We start from the raw sequence: 27,766 nt of genomic DNA on the forward strand, positions 1-27,766 counted from the left end.
TTTTGTCCGCGTCTTTTTTCTTCCTCGGCTGATAAACAATTGTTTACACGTGCTATTTAAAAAATGAGGTCAACAGATATTATTGACCAATGAAATGATGATGAAATAAATTCTGGTATGAATTAAGAGATTATTGTGCTGTCTGAAAGTTAAATTATTTTGGTACAAAATTTAAAAATAATTATTAAAGTGTAAAAAAAACTTCTTGTATTTTTAAATATGTGATAATTTTACATAGCAAGGTCATTTTCTTGTTATTTTCTGTTGCTTAAAGGGACCAAAAATCAACGATAAAAAGAAGAAACGCTACCCACCCTTATATGTAGACATGATTGATATACAAGGGGGTTTCTAAGACGCCATTGACAAGACAAGACATTATGTGAGAGTGACGCCTTCTATGTTAATCTGTCACAGTCAGTATCTTCTATATCACAGAGAGAAATGACAGCGAAACTGATAAGAAGGAAGCGTTGATCTTCGTAAATTAGAACAAAAAATCTGTTTACCATTATAATAGATAGTGTTCACATAAATGTCTATCTATACAACCTAGCTATAAATAGTCCACTTTATCAGGAGCAAGCAATTGTTTTTTCAATTAAACTACAAGATGTGAACAGAAATCAGTATGTTTTTACCCTTAATAGCATCAGTTTTTTGGTTATATAATTCTTCCGGTATAGTATGACAATTCAATCGACCTTGTCTCTGTTCCGACAATGTGTATAAAGTAAAAGCTATCATGAAAATATAAAATAACAAATTTAAATATAAGGGTTGTTAGAAGTGTGACGTTCCGATAACTGCAAGGTCACCTTCATCTTACAACAAAACCAGTAGAAGATTAGAGTGTGACGTTCCGATGACTACATGGTCACCTTCATCTTTTAACACAACCAGTGGAAGATTTGAGTGTGACGTTCCGATGACTACATGGTCACCTTCATCTTATAACACAACCAGTGGAAGATTTGAGTGTGACGTTCCGATGACTACATGGTCACCTTCATCTTATAACACAACCAGTGGAAGATTAGAGTGTGACGTTCCGATGACTACATGGCCACCTTCATCTTACAACAAAACCAGTGGAAGATTTGAGTGTGACGTTCCGATGACTACATGGTCACCTTCATCTTATAACACAACCAGTAGAAGATAAGAGTGTGACGTTCCGATGACTACATGGCCACCTTCATCTTTTAACACAACCAGTAGAAGATAAGAGTGTGACGTTCCGATGACTACATGGCCACCTTCATCTTTTAACACAACCAGTAGAAGATAAGAGTGTGACGTTCCGATGACTACATGGTCACCTTCATCTTTTAACACAACCAGTGGAAGATTTGAGTGTGACGTTCCGATGACTACATGGCCACCTTCATCTTACAACAAAACCAGTGGAAGATTTGAGTGTGACGTTCCGATGACTACCTGGTCACCTTCATCTTATAACACAACCAGTAGAAGATAAGAGTGTGACGTTTCGACGACTATACGGTAACCTTCATCTTATAACACAACCAGTAGAAGATTAGAGTGTGACGTTTCGATGACTACATGACCACTTTCATCTTATAACACAACCAGTGGAAGATTTGAGTGTGACGTTCCGATGACTACATGGCCACCTTCATCTTACAACAAAACCAGTGGAAGATAAGAGTGTGACGTTCCGATGACTACATGGTCACCTTCATCTTTTAACACAACTAGTGGAAGATTTGAGTGTGACGTTCCGATGACTACATGACCACCTTCATCTTACAACAAAACCAGTGGAAGATTTGAGTGTGACGTTCCGATGACTACCTGGTCACCTTCATCTTATAACACAACCAGTAGAAGATAAGAGTGTGACGTTCCGATGACTACATGGTCACCTTCATCTTTTAACACAACCAGTAGAAGATTAGAGTGTGACGTTCCGATGACTACATGGTCACCTTCATCTTACAACAAAACCAGTGGAAGATAAGAGTGTGACGTTTCTGTGACTACACGGTCATCTTCATCTTATAACACAACCAGTAGAAGATAAGAGTGTGACGTTTCTGTGACTACACGGTCACCTTCATCTTATAACACAACCAGTAGAAGATAAGAGTGTGACGTTCCGATGACTACATGGCCACCTTCATCTTATAACACAACCAGTGGAAGATTAGAGTGTGACGTTTCGATGACTACATGGTCATCTTCATCTTTTAACACAACCAGTAGAAGATTAGAGTGTGACGTTTCGATGACTACATGGTCACCTTCATCTTACAACAAAACCAGTAGAAGATAAGAGTGTGACGTTCCGATGACTACATGGCCACCTTCATCTTATAACACAACCAGTAGAAGATAAGAGTGTGACGTTCCGATGACTACATGGCCACCTTCATCTTATAACACAACCAGTAGAAGATTATAGTGTGACGTTTCGATGACTACATGGTCACCTTCATCTTATAACACAACCAGTAGAAGATTATAGTGTGACGTTTCGATGACTACATGGTCACCTTCATCTTATAACACAACCAGTAGAAGATAAGAGTGTGACGTTTCGATTACTACATGGTCACCATCTTCAGACAAGCGACAATGTGTTTTGGAAGAGTAAGCATTTTCTGCTTCATTGGCGGCACCCACCATGCAGAAACCCATTCAGCAAAATTCTGTAAAAGTTGTCTCCCTTAGTCTGTAAATTTCTTCAACGTTTCGTAATTTCCTGTTTCCCCTTAAACCTGTTTTAAGAATATAGAAAATAGTTAAATCACCAGTTCAAGAAGACCTTTGAGTTAAAAAACAGGTTATGAATATGAAAGAAATTTATGTAAAAAACAAAACAAAACAAAAAAATAAATAACAGAAGGGGTTATATAATCATTTTAACAATAGCCTAATAAACACCGTCTTGTTTCTCCATGACGAGCCAGGAGGTCAAAAATATTTCTTACACTCAATGTTAAAACATCAATTTAAACATAGTTTAATATTAAATATTGTTAAACTGACCTTTGTATCATTGACATTCGACCAAACTGAATCAGCTAGTTTTGGCGTGCAGTAATATCAGTCAGCATAGCCACGAATATCCATGGTTCCTCATGCATTTTTCTCGAAGGACAATTGATTCTGTCATTCAAAAGATAACAAAATATTGTATTAAAGGCGGTAATGACTTGTCTAGCTTGTTAAATTATTCTTTTAACTAACAAATATTATTTTAACTGATACTGTTTCAGTATTGATACAAGATTCTATTTATCAGTTATAGTAATGATAAATAAAAATTGACTTTCAAAACATATTTTTTTACAAGGATTGAAGCCGCGCATCACAGCATGTTGAATCACATTAACTTAATTTTCTATAAATTTCACAAATTCAAATATTTACTCGACAGACACTCGAAAAATTAATCACCCTTTTTGTTCTCAAACTGAAATATCATATCATGAAAACGGAGATGAAATTCCCTTCGCATACCATCTTTTGATTCATTCGAATAGTGGCGTAGTTCACGATATACACGAGTATTTCACGTTATTTCAGAATAATTTGATAATGGTAAGGATGGAAGTATTGAATTTTGTGTTACTGCCCATCGCCATCTGATTTTGACTTGAACTTCACAAATTAAAATGTTGTCTTCAAGATTTCAAAAATTCAGACCTTTAACATTACAGACATTAAATCAGATTGGAAGCAGTTTGATTTAGCATTTGGCTCTGTTGTATCTACTTCTAAATTTTGCATTGAAAAGTGCGATTCACTTGTGTGTCGTTTGTAAATCTACTTTCGACCCTCATTCTCTCTGTTGTTAAGCGATTAACAACAACATGTTTTTTTTCAAAATTATTAATTTTAAACAACATTTCAATATAAAGGATCCTTATTGGATTTCCATTTCAAATATCTTGTAAAAGAAACGAGCATGAGAAGTTTCATGTTTGCGAGCTTTAATGGGACAAAAAAAAAGTCGAGACGACTTTCTAAATCACACATGAAATGAAAGAAGAGAAAAGTGCCACCACACAACTCAGAAATGTTGCATTTGAAATAAGTTTTAAAGTAAGCAAGGGGGTCACCACATGGAGGCAGTCATTTCTATGTACCATTTTCAATTCAAGACGTCACGTGATTGTTCACATGATCATGTCACAATCGATTTCTGAAATCACAACCGAATGAAAAACGCTATAGGGTATATACCATCAGTGAAATATTCGCAAAACATTTCATGAGCGAATACTGGATAGCAGGACGAAAGATATATACCACTTATCTCTCATTCATTCTTAGATCTGATCTAGCAAAAACATAAAAATACATTTTTTACAATCAGTACGTAATCTTGAGAAATTGTACAAAAGACATACAAGTGAATAACTCTGTTCAATACAAATTTAGAATTAAATTTAAATATATATAAGCTTTATTTATTTCACAACAACTGCGAAACAAGCAAGCAGCTTGTATAAATCACTCTTGTTGACTCGGATGAAAAGCATGCGAGGGGTTTTACCATTGGAATAAACTGGAGGACCCAGAGAATACCCACGTGGTCGCCCACGTGGTCGGGCAGGTGATCGCCTTACCTTTTACGTCCGTTCTAGGAATCGTACCCTGAACGGCTAGGTGAAAGACGAATGCGTTACCATTGCGCCACCCGACCACCAACTTTAGAATTAGATACAGAGATAGCAAAATAACGATTGAAGCTGTATCGTGCGGACCTTTTCTCCTTGTAGGACTCGTCAGTTATACTTAGTAGCAGACAAATGAGAAAAAACAAAATTGATTTTCAGAGACATAAATAAAAATATTTACTTCAAGGTTGGAACATTAATTTTATCTTAAAAATGACAATATTGTAAGCAAACACTAGTTGTTTTCTTAACATGTCCGAATTCACAGAAGTGCCCATCAATCTGAGACAAGGGTTTTGTATTCTTGACTGCCTATCATTGCTAACATTTTAAAGAACGCAACACATTACAATTACATCGACCTTAGGTTGGAGAATGAATTCGAAATATGCCAGTTATGTTTGTGGCAATTTCATTTACTGAGTTAAACGAAAATTTGGACGGTTGTAAAAAAATTGTTCTAACCGCTAAACCACTGAGATCTTCCATGCTTAAAGTTGATTGAGAATTGAACAAACGACACACAAGTGGATAGCAAGTGTTGATAAGAATTTTAATTGGATAAAGTAGAGCCAGCCAATGAATTCAGTTTAATAGGATGAGGTAAGACATATAAGAGCTATGATCAATAACAGAAAATCGATATTTACATGAACATGTACATGTGCTATCAGTACTATTCTGTCATATAAGCTGTACTAATAACTCAAAAAATGCATATGAATAACCAGCACTTAACACGCGGTAATGTACAGAACAAGAAAGATATTAGTGCATGTACTTTCACGCTAAAGACGCTGTAATGCAAATATTATGCACATTCTGACCTAAACGTAACGTTAAAGTAGTCATAAACATACACTACAGTCTAGACATGTTTGACGCTCAAAGATTTGTTTATTTACATGGAACCTCTCACCATAGAATGGTTTTAGTTAACCTCATTTTTTAAATTAATTTTTAATTTTTTTTAGCGATTTGAGGAATATGTTCAGAAACTCAAGGTTGTTATGACGTCATGAATGCTGGGGAAATGAATGGCAAGTGATGGAGTTGTAAATAAAGATATGTTTTTCAGTCAAATTGAATATTCCTTAATACTTTCATTATGAATTCCTTGAAATATGTTGGTGAACCGAATCAATACACACACTAAGATTTCACGACGTTTCTACGTGGGAGCATCCTCGATAGATTCAGCATGTAATTCGGCTGTTGGTGTATTACTACAAAGTGCATCCGCAGTGATCAGGTCATAGTTGTTGTGCAAAACCATTGTTATTTTCTCTAATGCTTTTGGTTTTACCAAATGTACATCATTACCTATAGTATCTAATACGTTAAGCGGCGAATTATTCTGACATTAGAAGGGAGCAAGTAAGAATTACATTGTCTCTATAATTTACCTCGAAAATAAAACGACGATTCTCATCAAACTGGTGGGTGTGACCTTTTCGAAGCTAGTTTTGGTATAAGCATTTAAATAATATGGAGTTTTCTAAATGTAATTATAGCTTATATAATTGCAAGTAAGCTTTTGGCAAATCCAATAAACACAACCAGACGGACATGCGGCAATTATACTGACTATAAATACATTATAAAGCAATACATTGATATATTAACATTACTAACAGAAGTTTTGGGCAATATTTATTAGGTATCTGTTCAATATGAGCAAAAGACTTAATCTAATACGATGGAGTATACCCACTTATTGGAACAGCCGAAATATGGAATGGCTAGTGAAATCATTGTGACGTCACAATACAGCGAGATTGCAGTCTCATCATTGCATTTATCGTCTCGTGCTCGTGCAAATGTGAATCTGTGATTACATGTAAATAAATGCAACGTCGTGGATGATATGGACAACGCGGTAATGTAGTGTTTGGACTTTTAATCACTGTCAAAAAAGATTTAAGAGGACAATATCATTTACTATATTACGCCAATCGACTGATCGACAATATCTTCTTACCATTCAGACACTATTGAGTAAGCATTCCTTGATTTTATTCTAGTCATTGCTTATCGGCGTTTCTGCAACAAGCAAATATCAAAATATTATTACGTGGACGTTATTAAGAGGCGATCATTTCCAGAATGTAAAGTTAGTTTCTCTTCCGAAACCTATCACCGAATGGAATCAGAATAACTTTAAGTGCTTCATTCTTCCAAACTTATGCGAAAGCGAGGACATATTTTCTTAGCAAGTTAAATATAACTGGTTTATGAGCATCTAAGATTCCAGAAGGGAAACGAAACTTTTCTAAATTTTGATCTTAACGACAAATTCATTTTTGATAACATTTTAGCAGAAACAGAAAACAGAAAACGGTTGACTTTTGTCTAGAATACCCCGCTTAAAACGTGACAAGGTAGTAACGATCCGTGGTGATCTGTATGGGGGTTTTATGGGGAAGAACTTTCTTGTTTCCTGATTCACGTCCCCGCAACAGCTAATACCGAGTCTGGACAGTGTCGTCCTTCTAGGACTCGTCAGTGATACCACATCAAACAGCTGTTTCGTCCTTCTAGGACTCGTCAGTGATGCTACATCATACAGCTGTTTCGTCCTTCTAGGACTCGTCAGTGATGCTACATCATACAGTTGTTTCGTCCTTCTAGGACTCGTCAGGGATGCTGCATCATACAGCTGTTTCGTCCTTCTAAGACTCGTCAGTGATGCTACATCATACAGTTGTTTCGTCCTTCTAGGACTCGTCAGTGATGCTACATCATACAGTTGTTTCGTCCTTCTAGGACTCGTCAGTGATGCTACATCATACAGCTGTTTCGTCCTTCTAGGACTTGAGTGATGTTACATCATACAGATTTTTCGTCTTTCTATGACTCGTCAGGGATGCTACATCATACAGCTGTATGACGATGTTTCGTCCTTCTAGGTCTCGTCAGTGATGTTACATCATACAGCTGTATCGTCCTTCTAGGACTCGTCATGATGCTACATCATACAGCTGTTTCGTCCTTCTAGGACTCGTCAGTGATGCTACATCATACAGTTGTTTCGTCCTTCTAGGACTCGTCAGTGATGCTACTTCATACAGTTGTTTCGTCCTTCTAGGACTCGTCAGGGATGCTGCATCATACAGCTGTTTCGTCCTTCTAGGACTCGTCAGGGATGCTACATCATACAGTTGTTTCGTTCTTTAAAGACTCGTCAGTGATGCTACATCATACAGTTGTTTCGTTCTTCTAGGACTCGTCGGTGATACTACATCATACAGTTGTTTCGTTCTTCTAGGACTCGTCAGTGATGCTACATCATACAGCTGTTTCGTCCTTCTAGAACTCGTCAGTGACGCTCGATGTCTTTGAAATAAGGAGTCGACCGATGAAAATGAAAATTTGCCGATGACAGTACTGAGAGAGGATTATTTCATAAACACATAGACAATGAAATTGTAGAATTTCGACGTGTGTGTAACTAATTTATTTCCGACGCTGTTTGTCCCCGCGTATAGCCATTCTCAATTGAAGATGATAGGATTTCCATATTCAATAACTGCACCTTGGACATGACAACGAGGTATTTTACACACTATAAATATCGGTATTGGTCAGAACATTGTCTTGAAATTAAAACTGCTGGCGTTGTCGTCAGTGGCGTTGTAGAACACTATCGAGAATGTCGTCTGCTCTCTGATATCATCAATCGTGATCCAGAGACTGAATGATATGGCGGTCCCAAAAATGTCCGGGGAATTCCAAATGGAAAATTAACATGCAATGAACATTATCTCTATAGAGAAAACTGCAAATATTTGGCTATTCCGAAGGTCCAGAAAACCCTCTGAACCTGCAACGGATCATTGGGATGTTTGATTGAATCCACCTACACCACAAGTACTTAATCCTTTGATCACAGGGAGATTCCGTGGGGAATAATTTATACGGACTGTAGGCAAACGCCATCAAACGCAACACTGATGTCGATGGAGGGATAATCTAACGTTAGAGACGGCTTGATGTCACTTACGATATTAGTTCCTCAGGTGAAATTAGTTCAACTGGAGCGTAATCACACATCACAACATATCTTATTGTATTTATTGGATTTTTTTTTAACAAATTAATGATTGTTCAAAAGATAAAGAAATAAATATTAGTTTTTAAACAAGTTTAGTAAAATAAATATACTATATGACAAATAATAAATTTAGCTGTACAATAAAACTGTTTGCGTCATCTAAGACTCATCATTCGTACTACCGTTCTAAAGTAGAAAATCAATAATGGCGGACGTCTTATTATTTGATTAAATATTACACACACCATCACCACACACACACACACACACACCAACACACACACACACACACACACACACACACACACACACACACACACACACACACACAAACACACACACACACACACACACACACACCACCTCCACCACCACTCTCATACACAGATTTTGATTACAAAATTCTATTTATTTTACACGCACGCATGCATTCGTTTTATTCTGAAACGTGTCATCATTCATAAAAAAAATCATTGACGGTTACAAATACATTGTTACAGCTGAAAAATAATGACAATTTGATTTTTTTTCAGATTTCATGTTTCATTCATCTATAAATTACGTGCAGATAATTTGAATATAACAATTTATGTCAAACTTTTAAAAATGGGTGGGGAGGGGGGGGGGGGGTAATTGCTTCGTTCATATCAAAACCGATGAAAATAAAAATAAGGAAATGCAATTTGTCTTGACGTTTTCGAATACTGGAAAACGGGATTTTTTGTGGGTTGTATTTCACGTGTGCTTGATTCAGCAGTTTCAGTAGTATACAGGAAACCCACAAAGAATAAAATTCGTGTCAGTTTTTAACTGAATATCCTTTCTAGGACATACGAATTCGTGTTTTAAAGTGTGTCCACGAAGTCAGCGAAAATTAAGACTCACGGGAATCTGTTTTCGCAGTATGCCGTACATGCATCATTGACTATCAGGTACCATGTCATTCATTTGATAAGGTTGACTGAACATCGCCGACCTAAGTCACGGTAAGTACTACGCGAAAACGTTCCGTTATCACGCCCACTATGCATCCATAGTTAAGAACACGTGTTTTCCAATCTTGTTTCAAAAGCTACAGCCTTCCTGTTATCATGCCATCGCCGATTCTCCATGTGTTGATCCGGTTGCCGCTCTTGAGCCTACTCATATGTACCCTGCGGTGCTCGTCCATGGTCTACGTCGGCGTTTAGTGATGGGCAATACACGAGGATTTATGGTCCCGTAAAATTGATGAGAAAGCCCGTTAAGTGCTAACAGATAATATATATGTAATAACATTGCACGCAACATTGTTATTTGAAGCTTGAACAGCGATCTAGTGAGGCAGTGCATCAAGGGAGGAGTGTAAAAATGGTGTTTAATACTTAGAAATAGTACTCGGTTTAGTGGTACTGAACAGTTGACTCTACATTTTTCTTCACTCAAGACCAAAAGTGAAAATTGCGACAGGTAACGACAAAGATGTCACAATATCAATATCCCTTTAATTATTCTCCAATCGCCGAACCCTATGTGTCCGAACATCTGGATTGTTATAACATATCGGAGGAGGACAGAGTTAGATACTTCAGTTTGACGACCAGAATTATTTTTGGAGCTTGGATGGTGCTGATATCAATAGGAGCTGTGACAGGGAATTTACTTGTCATCGTCGTTATATTGGTGAATCGTTACAAATTAGGAATAAAAAAAGGAACTGGAACAAATTACTTTCTTATGAGTCTCTCTATTGCCGATATGATGGTAGGACTGTTCGTGGTTCCTCAGGCTTTACATACCTTTTTACGTGAGTGTTGGGGCTTCGGTTCTCTCATGTGTTTACTTACGACATCATGTATATCTGTCATCGTTTCAACATCTATCCATACATTGATGTATTTGGCGATATTTAAATATATAAATATCAAACGATGTGCAAAAACTATAAACTACAAACCTATTTCTCGTTGTGTACGGAATCTTATGATAATACTGCCATATATATGGGGCTTGATTCTTGCAGTGTTGGCAACAAAGTTTCTGTCGAGCGCTAAACTCAAACCGAAAACGATCCAGTGTGGTCCCGAATACCCTAATACTGGGGACAGGCGACTTTACATACTACACGTGGCGAATCAATTTCTGAATATTGTTCTACCAACAATAATTATAATTTTCACCTACCTTAAAATCTATGGTATTATCAAACGAGACGCATGGTTGAGGGACAATTCATTGCGTGCACCAGAATCAGAAATACTTAAAACATTCTTTATCGTGCTTGTGTGTTTCCTGCTGTGCTGGGCTCCATATTTCGTCTATACGAATTACGTCAAAATAATTCCTAACAAACACGACATTCCGGTCCATTTCAACCTCGTGGTAAGTATTAAAATCAAATACTTTGTTTACGTCACAACTCCTGATCTTGTTTGTTACAAACAACGTTTCTCATTTTATAATTCTAGACGGATGTACACTTGTAACAGCTGTGTGGTGCTGTTTATTTCATTGTTTTCATTCAATTGTATTCTATGTCTGTATTGATTGAAATTTAATATTCACTTGTGTGTCTCTTTAATTATCTTTGAAATAGTGGAATAGCATACATGATCATTCAGCTGAGTTATTTGTCAGGAAAACACTCCAATACCGATTAAAATCAAAGTAAGCAACCGCCTACATGTCGCTGATACTAGAAAAAAAAACATTTTCTTTACAAATTTATTGTTTCATTACTTTCATCAGATAAATGAGACTTAAAATGATTTACGGTGAAGACAAAATGTTAAATATAATAGATATCTCAGAGGGAAACTAATTTGAAAAATTATTTTTATGGTCCATTGTAAATATTTATTAGACCCTTGACCACCCGTTTAATGACAATGACCTTTTATTTAATAGTAATTATAAACACACAAATCAAACAGTAAATATGAATATTTGGTCGCATCGAGTGACTTAGATCGCAAACTATGGATCTTGATGATTTTGTGTTTCTAGGTAACGGAAAATAATCTGTAAAATATTACCATCACAAATGTTTGGATTTCACAAACGTTGAGCTTTAATATCACTGATAATAAAGCGGGGTGTGTGTGTGTGGGCGGGGGGGGGACATTTTAAGATCTATTTTCGTAGAAGTACTGTAAACATGGTTGCGAGGTTGTTGTTGTTGTTGTTGTTGTATGTAGACTAAACACACAGGCCAATTAGAAACGAAATTCGAGAAATAGGTATTGTTTGTGTTACCTCTGGCCAGTGAGCTTGTTCTACTGTGTTAGACTTCAATCAGACATCAAAAACAAGTGTTTGGAAATATCAATTCTTTTATCCGCTTGCCTCCATTTCTCTCGATTAGAAAGGTTCAAATGCTTTATCATAGTTTTCCTTTGTTAGCTATCAGAATTTTTATACTTTTCACGGAGTATATGAATGTTAAACAGTCAGATGGAAGTGACTTATGGTATACTATTTATATGTAATGTTTTTCGTTGTCAGAAGGCATACCGACGTAATACAGGCAGTGTTCTGTGTTACATTTTAAATGTGAAAGCTTTCGGTATTTCTGCTAAGAAAGATTCATTAAGTATTTATGAATATTTTACCTGAAAATAGATGCTGTGATATTTAATAGCGCAAAACCAAATATTTTGACCTAGTTGGAGTCGAGGTCGCTAGTTTTGATTCCAGCAATTATTATTGGATTTTGTGAAAACAATGGGGGGCAACTGCCTCCCCCCCAATCGTCCCAGAGGTGACTTTTGTGAAACGTGTAAATCCCATTTTTCAGTTTTCTGCATCTGTAATTTTCATATCTATATTTCAGTGATTTTATCGATTCTACTTGCATTCTGTCGAAACTAACACCACACAAACTACACTCAGCTCAGGTAACAGAATCAGATTCTAAATATAGTACAAAGGTTGTTAATGTTTCATATTTCTGACGTCATCTTAGTTCTAGTCCAATATTTACTAGTGCATATATCTAATTCCTTGTTTGAAAACGATATTTATTTTTTTTCTCCAGGATAAACAATAACGGAGACGATATTTCCACTTGATTAATAATGGCCGAATCAAATTGATTGATGCCTACACATCTGAGGGGATGTTTTCTTTATTAGATTATCAGTTAATGTTCAATATTTACAATTGCACGACAACACCGCTAAATCAACTAACCCTTTGGGAGTGTGATTTATTATACCATAAATGACATCAATTGCGTGACCATTATGGTGTCATGGTTTGGATTAAAATGGCAACAGCTCAACGACAAAAAACAGTTCCACTCAAGTGATTACATTGCAAGTTACGATTAACTCCTTTTAGTTAAACTCATGTAATTTTCTGTATATTAGAAAAACAATAATTGAAAGGAACTCAGGCATTAAGTATCGTACTCACTAAAATAAAATTCACAGTATATTATTAATATATGTAAAGCTAATGCGTTTTGTTCAGATTTCTGTAGTGGTTCCAATTTCCCTTTTGTGAATTTCCCGTTTCTAGAGAACAACATTCCTTATTACCCAACATATGGTGCTGACTTGTTGCAGTTCGAAATACAGCAGAAATCAGGTGTTCGGTTGTCCTTATGATTATTGAAGAAAGTTATTGCAAAGTCCGATTCAAACCATTGGTATCTATGCTCTTCAACACGTTAAACACCGTTTTTAGTTCCACATGATTACTTGAAAAGAATATTTCATATTCAAAGACTTGTTCCTATTTTCACGATTATCGTGCAAGATTTTGACGGCTGTGGATAAACATACAACACAGAGATTCGAGCTATGCAGGTTAAAGATGATGCGGAAGCTTTGCGGTCGTTATAATAACAGCATTGGGAAATAAGCTGATTCCTTGTGCGATATTAAGTCGGATATGTTTGATGCACGAATTTTGCCCGATGATTTCAATATTTACATTGGACGTGGTATTGCTCAGTTGGATTGCATGGAGAGTGTTGTCGATGAAGCAAAAGATAGCCTTTCGGAACACCTGGTCTATCCTTCTGGATATTTCCGTTATGTAAATATCTCCTTCCGTTCTTTTCCTTCGTTCTCTCGGTTTCGATTTTTAAGTATGATTTTGCTAAGATGTCGGTAAAGTTGGTTTTATTGATTTTGAGTTTGGATCACAAATGGACGTGCTGGATGCCCATTGGTGTACCTTTTGATTCCGATTTCTTTAAACCTTGATCTCATTTGGGAAAATTTGGCAGGTGTGGTCTGCTTCATTGTTGTTTTTGTTTCAAATCGAGTTTTCTTGTTGTCTTTGGCGTTCCAGTATTTGTCCTCTAAATTTTTCTTTTTTCTTTAACGCTTCTTGTCTTTTTGATGAATGTCCATTTAAGTACCATCTCCACCCTTTGCTTTGTCCTTGATGTCCTGACGTTTCCCTTTAGCATTTAAGTTCAGTTCTGGTTTGGCTTTAGTTTGAACAAGGCGTTATAGCTATTTCCGTTTTAAATTACCAATTATGATTTCTTATATGTCTTTGTAAAGTTCCGTTTGCCGTTGGTAAAATGACCTACATTTGCAACACGCACCTTGATAATGTGATAAAAAGAAACCTTTCTAAATAAATAGTTTAATGACATCAGAGACGCCACAGTAACTAGTGTTGCTTTACCAATTAGTGTGTTGCTATATTGAGAAGATAAAAGTCAAAAGCTCACTGTTTCATTCGTCTGTGAGATATAATTGTATCTACTACCATTCCCTCAGTGAATTGGAGTGAAAAGTGAGTTGATGTTTATCTCTTAATTAACAAAGCAATTAAGCCATCAAGGTTTTGTACTTTTGGCTCATGAAAGTTGATAGTAGGTACAATGTTCCTGACGGTAAGTAACGTTTTGAACTGCTTTATGTAATATTGCAGTTCTTTGTAAATTCAATTATTCAAATTCATACATTAGTGCTGTATGTCTTGCACGACAAGAGATTTATCTTAACGCAAAGATACAAATATCAGTACATATGGTCCAAGCAGTTTTAGAGTGATGATTGGGAACAAAAAGGATTTTTCACAAAAGTGGATATTAACTGTAGGCAAAGAGCAATCAGTGTAGCATTATATCAGATGATCGAATGCAGGGTGACGTTGGAGATATACCAGTCAAATGACAAATTACAGATCTGACAAAATATGTTTGTCTTTCGCAATGACCAGACTAGAAACAAATGCAGAAATTAACTTTATTGTGCTTCGAAATGATATCAAAGCCATTAAGGATAAAATTGATAAGATCCGTGGGCAGAGTTCATCAGGATGAGATCTTCCTTTTCTGGATCATACAAACGGACAAACATTTGAACACAGGGACTATTATAAAATGTGCCTGAAAATATCAATGCACTAAGTCTAATATGATAAACAACAGGCGAGGCATTTATTATTGATGTTACATAAGATATATGGAGTCTATCTGATTTGTTCGTTGGAGGGAAAACAATGTTTTTTTGTGATGAAGTTTCTCATAGCCAGATTTTATCACCCAATCCATCTGCCAATTCTTGTTTTTCTACGTCAGTTTGCCTCTTGAACAAAATAAGAATCTTACGTTTCTCATTGCTATTTCTGTTATTTTCGTCAAGAGGAATACGTGATTATAATATGTTGTTTTATTAATGCACTTGGGGTTCTTTTCTTTTTTAACATTAACGTTTGTAATTTCAGCTCTTTCTCTTAATGTCTGTCTTTGTCCTAAAATGATCCTGGCTATCCGAGGACTCAAATTTCGTCAAACCCCAAAGCACTTAAAATGAACGCAATAAGACCAACAAGACGCAAATTTAAGTATTAAAAGATAATTACCAAAAATGAACGTGGTTTCATTGTTGATGACTATTAGAGTTTACTCTAATTCCAATTGTTATTATCACACGCAAAAAACAAGTTCTGAATAGTTTTTAAAAATGACGCTAGCAAACGAAACTAACATATGCATCCATAACAGTAACGTCAATACAACAGTTATATTTTAAAAAGTTAGTGTTATCTAATAAAAACGTGTAAGAAACACGTGTATTTTTCATGACGTGTTTCCAACAATTCTTCTTTGATCCCTATTTTCAACAAACGATATTCTTTAACGTTTGATACACTCGAATCGGAAAGCATGCGGATATATTGTAACGTTAACGAACTGTTTTAGTCTTTAACTAAGTTTTGATATCAATGCATTTAATACCATTTATTTAAATCTAATGATACAATGGTTTTAGCAAAGATTTCGCTTGTATCATGACACCGACACCATTATGAACAGTGGAAGCAAATATCAACATATTATGATATATAAATATAAATATATTTATATATATAATACCCTGAATAAAAAAAAATCAATTTGGTGTTTACAGCTGAAGCCACACGAAGATTAAAAAAAATAAATAAAAACTTCGAAATATGATTTTGTTACTTTCAGTTCACTCAAATGTATACTTGTTTTTTTTATTGTTTTAATGTCTTTGAAATATAGACAATTCAGCTTAAAAAGACAACACTGTTACGAAGTACAGCAATATTAAGCCGTACTGTATGTATACGCCAGAGATGTGTAGTTTCTCACTTATTTATTGAAAGCTAATAGCTTCCGCGAGGTGTTCCCCTCGTCAGTAGTTAATAGATCGTTAACTTCGATTCTCAGACATCAACGGATTACAATAAACCTCATAGGCAGCTGTCGGATGCCAAAACCACATTTCTAAATATACCTAGATTTCAAACAGGTTATCTGTGTATTTCTTTCCGCTGAATTGCAGATATGATATAAACGTTAAACACATGCATACTCTGGTCATACATTCTGGTGACTTTATCACCTTTCATTTCGTCCTTTGGTGAATAATGTAATATTTCTGTGTCCGCTATATTGTGTACAATGTCCACTGAAACGTCTAGTCGGCGTATATTTATTTGCCTGTAACAAACATCAACAGTATATATTATCTATTGATGAAAATATGGAACATGATAGTAAGTGATCGCTTTACGTTATACGATGTATAAATTGATTTGGTCTCGATTTGTCAAAAGTGATCAGCTTCATGAAGTGTATCGGGGAAAATAGGAACATTTCATATATTAGATGTTTACTAGTTCTTATGTGTTCTTAGATTATATTTTCATGTCGAAGAGGTATCACTCTAAAGTAAACAAGGCAATCAATGTTTGAAAAGTGGACAAAATCGCTGAAAGAGAGTCGCAGGCAGAGCTTTGGGGCTGACCTCTGTCATGATTAATAAAGTCCATGATATTGTTATGGCCGATAGACGAGTTACAGAAAGTTATATAGCCAGTACAGTTAGGATTTCACAAGAAAGGGTACATCCATTCCCACTGAAGATCGTTCAACGGGAAAGCTTCCAGCCCGTTGGGTGTCAAGACTTATGACAGTTGATCAGAAGCACACAAGGCGGACTTTGTCGCGTGCTAATCTAAACCTTTTAGAGGCAGATCCTGCCTACTTTCTGCAAAGAGTTATAGCTATGGATAAAACCTGAGTTCATCATTTCACCCCAGAGACCAAACAACATTCTAAACAATGGAAGCACCCTGGTGCAGTTGTATGTTTCAAATATGCCTCTGAATTGAGCTAAAATATTAACTAAACGTATTTGTTTATTACTAACAGAGAGCTAATAAGCTACCTCATATTTGTGCAATGCGGTGACGGCTTTTATAAATGTTTTCCAGGTAACTGTAATGAATCAACGATGGAAAAGAAAATCTAGACAGGTCAAAATAGATCACATGATATGAATATAAAGCATATGGATGTAACATGAAGTCTTATCAAGAGAATCACCTCTCTAACACTACTTTTTATCTACACTTTTTTTTAAAAGTGTGTTTTTCACTTCCATGTTCTTTTTACAATCTTTAAATCTTTCATTTTTTTTGATAATATAACAAAGATTAATGTTAAGATTTCCTCTGTCGTAGAATTGAAAAACGGTTCTCAAAGCCAACAGAAACATGACTTCTTTTTAAAGTTAATTCTATTTGGGCGTGCGCTATTTGAGATTAAAATGCATCGCTGCCAAATTATCACATACAGCATCACATATGTTATTTCTATTCCAACATGCCACCTCAGTTAAAGATGTGCCCTAAGATTCGCACGTGAGATTTATAAATATAAGATACATGAAGAACTCCGGTCAAAGTTCACAAAATTATAGATAACGATGGATAGCTGATTGGGTTATATGTAGGTTGTGTTGAGCATTAGAGAAAAAAAAAGATATGTATAGAATGCAAGATTCGTAGCGTTATCTTCTCCATACTAATAATTCAAATGGCGGATGTGTCAGAAACGCTGACTACCTATTTTAGGAACATTTTTGTCAGAAACACTGGAACAAAGACAATACCAACAGGTCAACATACTCATAATCTAGACTAATATTCAACTGACGGACACACTCGTAACACAGCGTTTAAAAAGATGTAGGTTGATGAAATTTATAGGGAAATTTTACAATCGGCATAATGATGTCATTGAGAAATGGTCTATTTCTTTTTTGCCTTTTGGTCCTAATATCATAAAACTTTCATCAAAGAACCTGGATTGACCAAGATATACATGACTTGTGTCGTCGATGAAACAGAAGACGCTTGCTCTTTCGAATCACCTGGTCCTCCTTATCCTTTTTTCGCTCTATTTTAATTAAGAAAATGAAACAGGAGTTCGGATTATTATTACGTTGGCATGTGCCTTTTTTAACAGAAGAAATATTTTTACGGAGAAAATAAGACCAGGTAAACTTCTAGTTCATCGACAACATCCGATATTGGTCAATCCAAGTTAGTAATGCACGATTTCAGAAAGGAATGGGTACCAACTAGTATTGTAACTGCAATCATTATGTTGATCGTAAAATTTCCCCATTTATTTCTGAAAACACCATTTTGTTAGTTTGTCATTTATCGATACCTTGCACGAAAACATACCCTTGAATATCGAATCTACGGTGACAGATAAAAAAACACATGTTCTAGATACAATAGAGTTGCTCTCTAGAAATTGAAACTTAAGTATCTCTTCAAAAACATTTGGTGTTGATGTAGTAAAATCATAACTGGATGTTGGTTAACGAATTGCAAATTTTTTCTTTTTTTTTTCTTTGAGACAGTCATGGACGTGTTGTCATGCTTAATTGTTACTAGTTATTATTGTTAGAATTTGTCATAAGTTAGCCACCACACCTAGATTAGGCTTGATTTTGTACATTGTATCTATACATTGAATTGATTAATAGGCATCTGACGAAACTATACACAGTAGATAGGAAAAGAAATATAAAAAAACTGGACGTTCTGTATCATCTTAAAAGGATGTGCTCAATGAGACATTCGCAATGTCAAGATAGGAATCTGACATGAAGTGATTCTTATTAAAAAATACACCATATCACCAAAACTTGATCAAGGCGATTAGCTAATAAACGAGTTTATTAGTATGAAAATGTCAATATCTTCTCGAGTCACCACGCTCTGGTTTTATTCTTGTGTCCGTTGACCATAGGCAATAGCATGTTACGCGGAAACCTCTGACACTCCTGAAACAAAGCGGCCCGTAATTTTCTAATCGTTCGACATTTTGGATACAATGCATTGTGTCCACAATAATCCCACACGTGTTCTTGTCTTGTATCATTGCTGAAGAACCATTGTGCGTCTCTATCCCTTCTTGTTGGAGATAATATTGTATTTCGATATTCAGGGGGCCTGTCCCCGGATGTCGTCGATGTCGTCTTCCGGAACACCTAGTTTTCGGAGTATTCCTGTAAATCTTTCTTTTGTTCATATTTTGCCCTAGTTTTATGGAGTTTTTATTGTGATTATGTTGCCATATTGGTTTTTTCGTGACTTTTTTTATTTTACTAGTGTTGAAAGTTGAAATTGTCATCCATTAGGATTTGCCGATCTGCGAATAGATGGGCATCGACGTATGGATCGACTAACAGTCAAAGGATCTGATAACGGTAATTCCGTCCATTAAAGTTCCATCAAAGACATGCGAACGAAGCTTCCTATTTATAGAATAGCATTCTTAAACAGTCGCACCGCAACCACAATATGTGGTTGTGTCTAAGGCGTGAATCTGTATTTCTTGGTCTTCAAACATGGGCCATGTCGTCTATCGGACAAAGTAAAAAGTAGCCTTTATCAGACATATGAACTCTTCGAGTCTTGCTTGTTTATGCCTTCCAGTTAACAGGGGATATTTGACTGGTCGGCGAGATCGACGTTACCAGTTGTTCAAAGGTTGACGTTACATCGGCTTAAGTGAACATCGACGTTTCATTGTCGTTTGAAACTGTTGGCAGAGGTGAAAAGAGCTCGTTTTGCCTGTCTACAAAGAAGTCTATCGTCTCTATCGCTAGTATTTCGAGGTCTGCTAGGCCCGGAACGCCCGTCAACATGCACGGTTTGGTTCAGAAGCTGAGAAATACCGGAACGGCTGACATTAAAACGGGAAGCTAATTGTCTTTATGGCATCACTTCAGAAGCTTTCGACGTACCATCTTTAAATACATTATTAGCACGTTTATGATTAACCAGTAATACACTCACAAACGCTGCTTTAGATAGCAAAGCAAACTTTTGATAGAATATGGATATCCCACTTTGAACTGGGTTGTCGTTATGTTGGGTATCTCGTTTGGTGGTATACGGCACCAAACAGAAAAAGGAACCATGCAGTAGTACGACAAGGTTCACTCTCATAAAAGGATAAGTTTTGATTAAAATTTTCTTACTGAAATTGGTTGTCCCTAACTTATTGCCAAGTGCATATAAAGTGCTTGATATATTTTCAAAACCGCCGCCATCTATGTTCAGTGTTGTTGTGAAATCGTGTCAAACGCTGATACGTCAGATACCTTTAAAACTCCAAGGATGTGCTGTCATCTTTAATCATTAATATGAATAGATATTCATACTCAAGTTATAAAGTATGAATAACTGAAAAAATATGAAAATTAAATAACAGTCAATTACCTGTAGACAGAAATCAATAATTAGCAAATTTTAAATTGAACATAACAATTCACTCAAGTATCAATGGACCAAGGATGGTTGATTTTTAAAAATCTACCGCTCTTTCGTTTTTATTAATATCATTAGTTTTTATTTCTACGATTTCTGCCACAGCGATATTTAAAAGTTTTAAAACTTGAACGAAAAATAAATAATAAAGACATTTGCATTACGTATAATGCGTTGTGTTCTAATAAAAATGTTGATATTCTTTCCCAAACTCTTTTCTCAGAAGGGTTTCAATTTCGAACACAGCCGAATTTAAACAACAAGCATAAGTGACTCTGAACCTGACGGAAGCCACACTTTTATGATTCACTATTCACTAATTTTCTCTAAACGTTCGCTGTATCGTTGTTGTAACCATCGTTAAATATACGTTTTACTTAAATCTATTCCGATTTTCTCAAAGAATACATTTTGTAATGAGTGGAGTATTTCAATTTTGTCACATTTGTAACATTCAGATTGCACCAGCTCCAAAAATGCAACAAACCTGCATACACATGTACGTACTAAATTATTCAAAATTGAAATTATAAGTGGGTCAGGACACCTCCCCATCTTGATCATTACATACGATCTATCGCGGCTTCCATCGCGTCCTACAATATACGCTATAGGCAAATTTAACCTGTCAGCCCCTAGCATTGTTGACTAGTCATAGAAAGAATAGTGAGCTACATGTAATATAATAACATTATTGGCATCGGTCATGAAAAACGTATTTTTTTCATATTTAAACATTCCCTGCGTGCTACTAAAAAAGAAAAAAAGTTGTTTAATACATTAAGATATCCGATTAATATTATCACTTGAATGTCTAGAGTAAAAATATGAGAATACTGAAAATGTAAACAACACTATATATCTTTCCGTTGTATTTTCTGACACAAACCAAACAAAAATTAACATTTCGTGACAATTAACACTAATACATGATAACATCGTTGTCAGAATTGGGGTATATGTGACAGCAACAATCGTGTGGGGTCCAAATGTTATAACCAGTTATTGATTACGGAGTCGGTAACCAACAAAATCGTGTAGAGACAATCTAGTAATAAAAAAAAATGTTTTTTTTAGAGAATAAAAATATATCAGTCGAAAATTCCTGATATCGAATTTAAAGTCGATAAAAATGACAGCATTGCAGGCAAACTCGCAATATTGCTTTAGGCGTGCGCAAAATGGCGTGTTCGACTGCAATGCTGCGTCATTAAAATTGATTTCAATGGATATAAATTTACATTCTATCTGTTCAACGCATATCGATATTTCAGTTACTCCAGCTCGTCTCACAAAGTTGATTAGATATCGGACCCTGACCTGTGTGCTTTTTAGGGCTGGTTATCTAGGAGGGGTAACCTTCTAATCAGTTGTACCTAGTGAGGTAACACACCAAACTATCGCATAGAGGACATCACATCATCGGGTTACCAATAAGTGTTTTAAGAGATAAGATGACAGGATTTGACCAAAACTTAATTAGCCATATCCTGATCTGACCTAAAATAGTACAATGCTCGAGTAAACAACTTAATAGAAACAGTGTATAAATAACGAGGAACAGGTCCTTACAACGCCAAGCAGGTCAGCTAAACTTAACCTTAAAGCTGTAAAGGAATCTATTAGCCTGTTTGAGAAAGGGTGTATTGATAGAGATAAATAAACTAAATCACAAGAAAAGGATACTTTTAATGTACGGCAATCTACGGTGGTACATTTAGGACATGTACAATACTATTTTTATATTAATATATTGAGCGCTGGACATGTTATTTCGAGCACTCGACTTATTATTTCTAGCGTTCGACCTGTTATTTCGAGCGCTCGACTTATTGTCGCGATCTCACAACACGATTTTTGAGAACTCGATGTGCTATACCCAGCGTTTCACTTATTATTTATCATTGTATACTAACAGTTAAACCAGTGTTATGTAATACTGGGTATGCAAGATATCTAATTATATTCTGTTTTACAGCATCAGGGGAAATACCTCAATGCCGGAATTAAGTTCTTTTTGTTATAAGTTTGTATATGTTTTAAAATGATGAACCAGATTGAGGCTAAATAAAATGGCGCCGTCTGTTCTTTGAAGGTTAAATCTTACGTTTTTTTTTTCTGAAACAAAGATATACTTTTACATCCAAAGTACATTATACCAGAAAGCGTACATTTCAAATACATTAAGCGATACCCTTGTTGTTCATCTGAAGAAAGATGCTATATATAGTATCATTTCGACAAAGCTTCGATTAACAAATAATGATATAGTAAATTCAAATTGTGAGCGCTCAAGATGTAAACCCAAACATTCGATATAACAAATGTAGCGCTAGATATAACATGTCGACCGTCGCGAGCGCGAAGTAACATGCTGAGCGCTCAATATGATAAATATAAATGAATGGCCTAAATGTACCACTGTGCATTTAGCCACCATAATATTGTTTGTGAATGAGTTCATGCCAAATGAATTGTGAATACCAAAATATCAACAGATAGATCTGATAGTGTTCAATAGTCTGATATTTTTATTCTTTGATATAAGAAAGAATATAAATAGTTGTAGGCAAATTAATGGCAAAACAGTAAACATTTTCCTCTATAGAACTGTCTAAAGGTATAAAAATGGAGGTATGGAAACCGAAAGTTTGAATAAACAAAAGTTAAAGCATTATTTCCATGTTTGATTTACTAGTTTTAATAGGTTTTCAATGCTCAATGCAAATTTGAAAGCCTGTTTCACAATTTTAATACTGCTATTTTTTAAATAAAGGTAACTACAATTGTCAACCGTGTCGTTGGACGTTGGGCTTTTGAGCGACAGGAGCTGAGAAGGATAAAATAGTCAGAAGAATTGTTTAGCACGGAGACAATCATCACATCTGAGTTCTCTGTTGTATTATAGGTGTTGCTGGTATAAATTGCATTCGACTCTACAAATTATTAAATGGAACACACCAACAATTACATTTCTGTGATTACCATCCCTAGTTCCGCTTAGAGAGGTGATATAATAAGTATATACATGTTCTTTGGCAACTATCACGATTTGCTATCATGAAGACTAATTTTGTGTAATAGAGTTTATTTGTGAAATGTGTCATTCATTGGGAGAGGCTTTGACTTGGACAGAACTGATAGGAAAAAAAATTATCGCAATATTGCATTATGTTTGCTCATTTATCGTCACAATTGCTAATTGTTATCATTTTTAAAAAATAATAACACAGAAACCTCACCACATAATCTACATGATTTTAAAGACGGCTGAAATGATAAGAAAATGTTACTTGACACACCCATTGCACCAGAAGAATACACCGTTTGTATACTTAGATGTTTTACTGGTTTAATTCAGACACGTATACCAAGTTAAAAAGGGGTAATTTTAATGGAGCATTAAGTAACAATTTTTTAAACATATGAAATCTCATTTCAAAAATAATCTTTTACTGATATTGAATATTCAACCCCTCCACCTTTTTTTTTTTGTTTTTTGTTTTTTGGTTTTTTTTTTTTTTTTTTTTGTTTTTTTTTTTTTGTTTTGTTTGTTAAACTTATGTCTAGGTGAAAGACCAGCTATATTTGTTTAAAAAAATCTTGCATTTACATTGGAATGGATTAACTCTCTAACAGAAGTGTGACAAAAACATATCAATATATTTTCTCTAAGCTACGAGTACTGAAAACATCAAATTATGAAAAGATGAAAAAAATTGATCAAAGGATGTTACGCTTATTTGTGATTATTGCGTTCATCACACCGTTAATAATCGATAAATAACAAATACCTCTTACAAAAGCCTCGCGCAAACAGGAACATCAGTCAACACACGTCATGGCCATATGGAACGGAAGACATTAATGATTATCAAACATATGTCAAGTTTTTTACTAATCCTAGGAGCATTACCTGCATATACATTAAATATATTTTATTGTATAGATGAGAAAAAACACTTTAAGCTCTCATCTCTTTGATAAATGACAAGGTTATGACATACGTCACCGTTTTCCTGGACGAATCTCGTCATTGGAAACAACTTGTAATGTAATGGTTCATGTCTCACTATCGTTAAATGTAAGGTATAGCTGGGCTTCCTAGGTAATCACAGATTACGCGCAGTATGGTACAGATTTTTGTAATCTTTGCCTTAAAGTAGAGATAACCTGATCAGTATTACAAGGTGCTCGTGTTGGATTTCGTCTTGATTTGTCATGGTAAGGTAGGTACTGTAAAATAGTGGTCCACTGCTGTGTAAGCAAATTATCTAAAGAGTTGGCAATCTAAGACTTATGCAAAGGTCACGATATCCCACCCCAACGGCCGTTTGTGTAGATGTTTTCGGCTTATAAAAGTGTTGGCAAGGTGATGGGTAGATTAGGTTTATGGCAGTCTAACATTCCGTGTACTGAAACCTCCCGAGCCAACACCAATTACACAATCTCTCTCCCCAAGATATCAACCATTTAATTCTTTGTATATCACACTCTGAATGAACTTCTAAAAACTATCATACATTTTATATATTAGAATATAAACATAATTCAAAGTAAAGAAACAGTACATATCAGTTAATTCAGCCGTTAATGGGTTTTAAGGGTTCAATCGGATATGGTCATGATTTCCTCAAAATCTATATTCACCTACACCTTCGCCTCCCCTCCCTTGATCTCCCTCTGTTAAAAACATATACCATGGAATGTGCAATTAAAAAACAATAAGAGCGCGATCATTTGAGGTTGATAGGGCTAATATCAACCACAAAATATTGACTTGAAAACAAACCGAAGTTTAAAAGCATTGAAATAAGATAATATCGTGATAAATTGTGGATTTCGGGACACTCAGTGTCAGTCAAAATATTTTCCTGTGCTCACAATAAAAGCGAGGTTCATATGTAGCAAAACTGAAATCGCTAGATGAACTGACGACAAAGAAACATGGAAACCTAAATGACACCTTTTACATGAAAATCAAACAAGGAGTCTACGACCAGCTGTTCCAGACAGGCAAGCGTCTTCTGCTTCATTGTAAACATTGGTTAATGAAATAAATGTCACTTCCATAATGACAATGAATGCGACATTACATTTTCCTATGTTTTTCATCAATTTGCATCTTTCCAATCACGATGAAGTAAGATTATTTGCCAACAGTCGACATATATCACGGAAATCATAATATTGGGAACCAGCCCTTGAATATAAAATCAACTTCGACATGTAAATACGAAGAAATGTTTTTACTAGAAATGGAAAATTCAAAATTAGGAAAAGGATTGCCCAGGTTTGTTTCGTTGTAAGAAAATATCGTGGTAAGAGGCTTATGGAGATGTTCGGGCTTTTCAAATGTGGTATATTGATATAATGAATATATTTTTTCTTTAATGATAAGATATCGCCAGTCTAACCTTTGATTTTCGTGACCTGTTTTTATAAGCTCCAATATAAGAGTGGAGCATATTGGAACTAGCCACCGATGATACTAAAGATACTTTTGGATACTGAACTTAATATCCTTCATCGATAAAGCAAATGGGATGAAAAAGGTTGTATTAACGACACACATGTGGCTATCTCCTTTTTAGTACAAATTTGTAATAGATCCAATCTACGTAAGTAATCCAACTTGTAGACTAAAGAGGTTCAAAATTGATGAAAAACGGTGATCAAATAGGATTACTTATATTGTTCTTTTTTCAGGCGTTTTGTTTCGGCTACAGCAACAGTGCGTGTAATCCAATTATATACGCTTGGCGTTTCCCAGAGTTCCGAGTTGGTTACCAGCATATTCTCCGCAGTCGTAGAAGGAGAAGCTCCGCGGCAATCAGCTTGTCACAGTCAGGTGAGAAAAAGATATGATGCAACATCTCATCGTTAGTTTGTTTGGTTTTTTGAGTCTATGGTTACCATCAGTGTTAACATCACTTCTCGACTTATGAGGCAACGGAGGCCGTATATGCAATAGGCCGATACACAAATACACATACACAAATACACAAATTTATTTTGAAAGCAAGCAAAATGTGACGGCAAAAGTGTAAATCACAGGGAGTAAAAAGAAAGCAGTATATTCGCAAGCCGTTTATGCAACTAAACCGCCTTGGCAATCGATTGAGTTTAATTTTCATTTCTCGCAAAAATAATAGTAACAAAATAAAACAGACTGTTGATTATTTGATATCAGTTTCTTGTAACATTACATTAAATGTTGTTTGTTTTTATCTTCAATCATGTAATTTTAAAAAATGTTATCAGAAACAATTTCGCGTAAAATACAGGATATTGCAGGCTAACCCTAACCCTAATTTTATCATATAGTTACCATCTTATCAATGTGATAACACAAAACACATATCCTTAGTTTAAACACACACGGAATATGACCAAGCCGAGTTATGACTGGCTGAAGGTTCTCACTGATTACGCTTTGGCGTCAAACTTTATGGCGTAATAATCATGCGTTCTGATGTAACGAACGAAAGACATATAGAATGAAAGTGTTGCCAATCTAGATTTAAATCATGTTAGTACATGTATGTATGTAATAAACAGAACCAGACATATGTTTTAATTTCACATGATATTTATGAAACTCGTGACGATTTTCGATACAATGGAAATTTCTTAAACATGTTTCATAACTTTCATATCAATATGATATCTTGTTATAAGATCCTCTACACTTCAAACTGTATATTACATGCACACTCCTCGCTCCTTTTACTGTTAGTGTTTGGTAGTTCACTCAGATTGTGTCTCTTACTTCAGAATATGGAACCTGAAATAAATATTGTTTTGCTGACGACAGTTTGTAAAACGAGTTGAAATATCGATTGATTGATAGATCTACAGGTATAACGTTATCACATTTTATCTAATAACATAAAATCAGCACACGCATTTTGCATTATACCATTTATTCCATCCCGAGTTGTCTCCCTTTGTTGTAACTGATTTTTAAATACTTGTCTTTGCAGTTATCCGACCAAGTTCATAG

The 27,766-nt window shown here is 35.3% G+C and overlaps 1 protein-coding gene across 1 annotated transcript; it reads left to right on the forward strand.

The window, feature by feature from the left end:
- The first annotated feature begins 10,167 nt into the window (after positions 1–10,167).
- LOC132561903 (beta-2 adrenergic receptor-like) lies at positions 10,168–27,766 on the forward strand. The gene is made up of 3 exons (XM_060226615.1): positions 10,168–11,067; positions 26,470–26,611; positions 27,747–27,766. The coding sequence occupies exons 1-3, from the start codon at positions 10,168–10,170 to the stop codon at positions 27,764–27,766; spliced, it is 1,062 nt and encodes a 353-aa protein (XP_060082598.1).

This window comes from Ylistrum balloti, unplaced genomic scaffold (assembly GCF_031769215.1).
Source record: "Ylistrum balloti isolate Yb309-2 unplaced genomic scaffold, AGI_CSIRO_Ybal_v1 Utg371306, whole genome shotgun sequence".
NCBI lineage: Eukaryota > Metazoa > Mollusca > Bivalvia > Pectinida > Pectinidae > Ylistrum > Ylistrum balloti.